This window comes from Oryx dammah, unplaced genomic scaffold (genome assembly GCF_014754425.2).
Source record: "Oryx dammah isolate SB20612 unplaced genomic scaffold, SCBI_Odam_1.1 HiC_scaffold_6, whole genome shotgun sequence".
Lineage (NCBI taxonomy): Eukaryota > Metazoa > Chordata > Mammalia > Artiodactyla > Bovidae > Oryx > Oryx dammah.
The window spans coordinates 14465995-14473264 of record NW_024070190.1 but is presented as its reverse complement, the minus strand read 5'-3'; the positions used below and the strand labels follow the sequence as shown (position 1 = coordinate 14473264).

At 44.6% G+C, this 7270-nt stretch overlaps 1 protein-coding gene across 1 annotated transcript in view; it reads left to right on the top strand.

The window, feature by feature from the left end:
- Positions 1 to 6118, top strand: part of RHOU (ras homolog family member U) — a 9612-nt gene extending 3494 nt beyond the window's left edge. Inside the window, exon 3 of the mRNA XM_040242791.1 lies at positions 3670 to 6118. Within this exon, the coding sequence (XP_040098725.1) occupies positions 3670 to 4125 (456 nt within the window). The 3' untranslated portion in view covers positions 4126 to 6118. The remainder of the gene's footprint in view (positions 1 to 3669) is intronic.
- Positions 6119 to 7270: the final 1152 nt, after the last annotated feature.

Sequence of the window (7270 nt, the reverse complement as noted above, 5' to 3'; positions counted from 1 at the left end):
CCACTGGCTCACCTGTCAGCTCTAATGGCCGACACAGCTTCCTGGGCTGGAGTTCCTGCCTCGTGCCTGGTTGGGGCCTGGCCCATAGTGGACTTTGCTTGTATTTGTAGACTGGATTGATAAATAAATGGAGTGCTGGGTCCTGCAGGATGCAAGCCTAAGTCATGGCTTGCCCCTTGACAGACTATAGTCTGTGGGGGAAGACAAACCACTTAGTCTTGGATTGGCCAAAAAGTTCATTTGGATTTTTCAGTAGGCACTTACAGAAAAACCCAAATGAACTTCTTTGCCAGCCCAATAGAACTTGTGAAGAAATCAACGAGGTTACAGGAGGAGGAAGGCAACATCGGTTTGAGGGACAGGATGGGTAGACCAGGAGAAAAACCTCTGAGCAGTTTTGGAAGAGAATTAGGACTTTTACCAGGAACGCTTTGTAGAAATGATCCTGAATTATCAAGGAAGAATTTGATTTTTTTCTTTAATAGGATCTGTTTCAAAGTTAAGGAATCACAAGAATCATTTTAGAAATGGTTTCATGAAAAAGCTTATAATTTGGGAAATGAAAAGGTTTCAGTGCAAGTTGGTACGCTTTGGTTTATTTGGAAATTTTCCTTCTGGTCTCTCAGCAGTGTTTTTGTTGAGATTCACTGGATTTCTTACCTGATGGAGTGGTTAGTATGCCTAATAGTGTAATGTGTGAGATCACCATCTACAGATTTATGGAAAACCACATCTTCAAAAAAACATCTTCAAAACTATGAAAAATACACAGCTATAGCTTTTCTGGTGGTCCAGTGGTTTAAGACTCTGTGCTCCCCATGGAACTTTGCTCAGTGTTATGCATCAGCTTGGATGGGAGGGGGTTTGGGGGGAGAATTCATACACATATATGTATGGCTGAGTCCCTTCGCTGTTCACTTGAAACTGTCACAACATTGTTTATCAGCTATACCACAATACAAAAAACAAAAAAAATTAAAGTTTGCGGAAAAAAAAAGACTTTGTGGTCCCAATGCAGGGGGCCTGCATTTGATCCCTGGTCGGGGAACTAGATCCCACATGCAACTAAAGATCCTGCAGGCCACAGCTAAAACCCAGAATAGCCAAATAAATAAAAATAAATTAAAAAAAATACACAACTGGTGAGATAAAGTCAGTTTTCTCCCGGCTCCCCAGCTATCAATTAGTATTTGTTTGGATTGTTAGTAAAACTGGGCAAGGTGATAGTCTTTTCCTATCCTCCTATTCCAGATCCGATAACCTCCCTTTTTAAGGGACTTGCTTTGACACCGGCCATATTTCCTTAGCGCTGCCCCAGCCTGTGGTGGCACGTCCCCCCAAGCGGTCATCACGGTAGCTTCCTGGGGATACAGTGACTCAAGCTGCCTCCTTTCCAAACACCAGGAGAATGTGGACACAGCTTGCCTGGGGATCAGACCTACGTTTTACATAGCAACTGAGAGCTGGAAAAATAACTAGAAATTGCTTCTTATGCCTTGGGGCCTTTTTGTTGGGGGCCTGGTATGCATATAAAATGTTAAAAGTTTTTAACACTGGACTCATTATGGAAATTTCACTGTGATCAGTTTCACTCCAGTGGAAATTGATCAGACTGCAAGAGCCTGTCCAATAGCAGGTGAAAACTTTTCAGCCTTCTGACTCATGAGGCACCTGGGAAAGTCTTTATACTTTAAAAAAAACAAAAACCAGTTGCTGCTAGACCAGCTCGGCTGTCCAGCAACCTGTCAGCCCCACCCAGCCCTACCCTAAACCCCAGGCAAATCTCTGGGTCTCAGAACTAGTTTCTTTAAGGGTCCATTCCAATTGGACTCGTCACACGTATGTGTGCGGCATTTATTTCTCCAAATAGCTAAGGTTTCTGGTCAGGCAGTGAGCAGCAGGGTTTAGTTTCTGCTTTGCTTCCTGAGTCCCTCAGCCAGAACCTCTGCAAGTCTGGAAGCCAGGTTGCTGAAGCCATGTCCCAAGGTCCAGGGCTGTGTTTGCTTTTCTTTTTATTGATAATGCAACCCCAGATCCAGAGCCTGGCCAGGCATGATACCTGCCTGAGAGACTATCCTGTGCTGCTTTCTTGCGGGCCTCTGGGAACAGAGGGAGTGTCTCATTAGAAGATCCTTGGGGCTGGGCTGTTGGCGACCTGGTTGGGTTTCTGTGTTTCTTCTTTCAGCACAAAGTTGGCACTGAGAAATCCAGGACTTTTTTTTCTCTTTCCTTCTTCTTTTTAACTTTTGCATATAGAAGGTGGAGAATTGGCAATGACATGGTGAGATGCCATATTCCTTCCTAAGGATTTAGCTGGTCAGCTTCAATATTGTCACTTGGTTGTTGCCCTATAAACTGAAATACAGGGCCTCAGATGAGGCACGTAAACTCAAAAGATCCAGGCTTTCTTCATCCCTAGAAAAAGTCCACAGATGCAACAAAACATGCACGTAAATAATAGTTTGTAAAGAATCATAAGAGCTTCCCATGTGGCTCAGTGATAAAGAATCTGCCTGCCAGTGATGAGCCACAGGAGATGTAGGTTCAATACCTGACTTGGGAAGATCCCCGGGAGGAGGGCATGGCAACCCACTCCCGTATTCTTGCCTGGAGAACCTCGTGGACAGAGGAGCCTATGGGCTACAGGCCATAGGGTTGCACAGATTCAGACGCAACTGAAGCCAGGTAGCATGCACACATGCATGTCCCTATGAGGGCTGAGGCCATGTGTGTCTGTTCCTAGCCAAATGCCCTAGGTCTGGTGTCCAGAGTCCTGTGTGCATCTCTGTTAGTGAATGCGCACAGTGAGGCACTCAGCAGGGTGATGGTTGGTTTATATAATCAACTCTGACTTATTCCATTCAGTTCTTTATCCCTTGGAAGTAGGATGGGTACGCCTTTTCTCTGGTCCTTTATCTTCCCAAAGCATCATTCCTGGAGGCCTCCTGGGGTTCGAGGAGAGAAAAGGGGAGGGAAAGTAAGAGAAAAGGAAGGAGGAAGGAAAAGATAAAGTGAGATAAAAGGTGTATTCAGCAAGTGTGAGAACATATTCACTTGTGTTTTAAGTGACATTGAGAGGCACACATTCTCTGGGTCACTGAGACAGTGTCCGAGCCTAGGTCCTCAATTCCAGTCCTGTGTCTGAGTCCCATGATTCTGCAACAAGTGTGTCCTGAGTGTGCCCTGGGTATGCACGGCACAGATCGGATGAAGTGAGCCAGGCTCACAGCTGCCATGAGGATGGGCAGAGCTGCTGAGTTCTCAGACCGTGGTTTCCTGGGGTCTGGATGAAGCCCCGAGGATCAGTGTGGGTACCATCTACATTTTAAAAGCATGGCTAAGTATCAGAGTTGAAGCAGTAAGTCTGAGTTACGCTAGCCTGAAGGCTAGAGAAAGTAAATTTTGAAAATCCATCTAATATAAGGACTTTTCTACAGTAACTTGCAAGTAGGTCCTGAGCAGTAAGGAAGGTTTTTGGACAAGTTTTGCAGAGCTGGGAGTGAGGCCCCACTTGGCAGCAGGGGCCTTTATAGGGCTCTGGTTCTTCCTTCCACCACCTGTGGGCTTTCTGTTACCTGCCAGACCCTTTCCAGAAAAATGTTCAAATGATCTCTCTGCTGATGAGAACTGATGTAAAAGATAACATTTGGGTGCTTGACTCCCTTGTAGGATGAGTTTGACAAGCTCCGGCCTCTGTGCTACACCAATGCCGACATCTTCCTCCTGTGCTTCAGTGTCGTGGGTCCCTCCTCCTTCCAGAACGTCAGTGAGAAATGGGTTCCAGAGATTCGATGCCACTGTCCCAAAGCCCCCATCATCCTCGTGGGGACACAGTCGGACCTCAGAGAAGACGTCAAAGTCCTCATTGAGCTGGACAAATGCAAAGAGAAGCCGGTACCCGAGGAGGCGGCCAAGTTGTGTGCCGAGGAGATCAAAGCCACCTCCTACATTGAGTGCTCAGCCTTGACTCAGAAGAACCTCAAAGAGGTCTTCGATGCAGCCATTGTGGCCGGCATTCAGTACTCGGACTCCCAGCAGCAGCCAAAGAAGTCCAAGAGCAGGACTCCCGACAAGATGAAGACCTTGTCCAAGTCCTGGTGGAAGAAGTATTGCTGTTTCGTATGATGCTGATGGGGACCCCAGCTGGCTGTGTTCCGACAAAACCCGCCCTAGAGGCTATATTAGCTGACATGACTCTTTGACTGTGTAGGACCTGTATAGCGAGTGCGTGTATATATGGATTATAGGAGGTGCTCCAATTTATGTTATTCTTTCTTGCCTTTGACCTTCTTGTTTGTTTGAGCTGAGGGATGAGATACTTATGCAAGATATCTTGAAGTAAGTTAAGAATTTTTCATAACTCTGGAAATTTAGAGCTTTAGACATTTTGATTAATTTATATCTAATATGAAAAAGGCACACCTCAGATCTGTGTGTCCAGAGTGAAAGTTTGCTATGAGATAACACAGAGGAACAAAGAGGAAATGGTGTGGTTAGCCATCCCTTCACTGAAGGCTGGTCAGAGTAACTCAGCTTTGAAACCTTATATTTTTTTCCCTTTTGTTTTAAGGGAAAAAAATCAGAGGAAAAAAAAAGATTTCTGCCTGTAAAACCTCAAATCAGACACTGTGGTTATATTCTTATACCCCATTGCTTAAGATTTAAAAACAACCAACAAAAAACATCCCACTGACAATGGTGCTGTGTAGACCAAAAAGGAAAAATTGTTGATGGGGGTTTTTCATCCTGAGATCGTGTGAACAGCCAGAATGCCATGAGGAGTACAGTGGTAGCCTGCAGCTCTCTTTTCTTTAGGAAACGACTCACACTGAGATCAGAGTGTGATGTTTGCTGTCATGCACATGAGCCAAGCTGCCTGAACCTCTATGATGACAGCGCTCAGGAGACCTGCCTGGATTGGTTCTAAACTTCTGAGTCTTCCCTGCCCTATCTGCAGGGAAATGAACACTCTAGCAGGGCTGTAGCAGGCAGGTGTTTTAGGAAATGAAACAAAATGTCTTTGTTATTTTTTTTAAGTCAGTCCAAAGGTACTTCTTTGTGTACACACATGAACACAGGTATATATGTGGCTGTTCTTGCTGCCGATTCAGACTTTTAATTATGGGAAAAAAAACATGGCCACAGGAACAGCTGTGATGGAAGCCTGGCTTCCTCTTTTAACACTTTTTGGAACAGAACTGTTTTTAATGATATCTGAGATGTGATTCTAAGTGTATCTTCACACATTTTGGAGCCCATGTTAAAACATGTACATCTCTTAGAACCTATTTTAAAATGAATGCCTCTTGAAACCCACTAAATCCACAGACACCTCTCAGGGAGCTGGCAGCAGAGACAGTGTGCAGGTCAGGGGCCATGGAGTTGGTGGTGGCAGGGACCACAGTGCCCTTGCTCAGCACTTTCTACACTGTAGAACAGTCAGAAAACCACAGATGGTGACATATTTGTGTTGTTCCAGATGGTGGCTTTTAGGGCTTTATGTTCTGGAGGAAAAACAGTGCCACATCCAGAGAGCAGTTTTACTCTGGGATGGGGTTGCTTCTGAGTTGCTGAGAAGTAGCCGAATGCATTGAGTTTGATGTCAGGCTTGCACTGGTGATAAAGATCTACCAAAATCAGCCAGCAACTGGGGAAATTTCTCTAGTGTCAACAGGTAGAGGAGTTTATCTTTCTGTGGATCTTGTCCTTTTTCTATTAAAAAAAATCCAATTTGTGTTTCTTCATATAAAAAGTAAATGATCAGGCTATACTTTACGTTAGGGGCTTCTTTTTTTCTGTTAGTAAATAAAATTAACTAATTTCTTCATTTAAAAACTGAAATATATACTGTTTACTATTTATTTTTCAGTACATTGAAATTGATATCATAGTTTCCTGAAGCATTTAATTACAACCTGAGTGAATAAAATTACTTCATTTGTGGAAATGCCATAAACAGGGCTAATGAAGTGCATCTGAAGCTTGGGGTTTGGCTCACCAACTCGTGAACCTCCCAGGTGGGGCTCTGCCTGCCATAGTGTGGAGTGGGGTGAAGGAGGGCTCTCTGACTGCTAAGTGATTTCAAACAGTATTTATATATTAAAGCAAATGTCATGGAGTACAAAGCAAGTTAATTTTTAAGACCGAACACAAAACTTGAAAGAAATTTTATGCCTGTGACAGCATATGGGGCCATTCTTGGTCCCCTGGAGTGGGGCACCTTTGCCACCCTCTGCCTTTAGGACCACTGATCGCCAGTGGTTTGTGAGGAACACCTTTGTAGCCTAGGTTCTAGAGCTTTTCTCAAGTGTTTTATTCTTAACTTAGCTTGATGCAGCCTGTCCCGTTAGAGCTAAAAATCTAGAAGGTTGACATTGAAATGCAACAGGTTTTAATACGTTGCCAAATTTGTAAGAGTAAAGGTGGAATTGTAATTGACGTTTTCCTCCATTTTTACCTCATGATGAAAATGGAAACTTGGGCAGAAAAATTTTTTTTTGGTTGCTCTTTGCAGTATGCAGGATCTTAGTTCCCTGACCAGGGATTGAACCCCTCCCCTCTGCATTGGGAGTGCAGAGTCTTAACCCCTGAACTGCCAGGGAAGTCCCCAGAATTTTTTAAAAGTATGTGCTTGAGTTTTTGCTTTACTTCCAAGCTTAAGCATCGTTAAATTTACAGCTTGATATTATTGTGTTGGAGACTATCAGAGTTGTGCTTTGGGAAATGCTCAGCATTAAGTTGGGCAGGCCAGTCATAATGTAACAATACAGGGTCCACCTTTTTCACCAAGTGTGTGGAAATGAACCTTTTGTAATGTTAATTGCTGTGCCTGACAGACTTAAAGAGAAATCTCAAGAGGAGCTCTTACACAGGGCAGGTCTTTTCCCCTAAGTCATGCTTTTCTTTTTTTAAGCATAAATGCTGTTGAGCAGAACTCTGTCTTTGAAGACGCTCTCCAGGTGGTAGCAAACAAATTCTGACCTACAGCTCTTAGGGCACCTGCCTTTTCCACCAAATAATTTCTCTGGGAGTGAAGAGAACATAAGGCGCGTGGAGACGCAGGCCCCAGAGGTGTCCTGGGAACGCGTCCCTGGCTACCATTAGGTGCTTGTTCAGGGTAGGGGGTGAGAATTCCAGGGCTACGTCTGACACACGCAGCCTCTGGACCTTCATGTGTGAGGGGCCAAGTGCTGGCCTCCGTCCCTATTCTCAGAGCCGAGTCCAGGCTCAGAGCAGCGCTGAGTGGGGGCTGACACGGCACAGAGGAGCC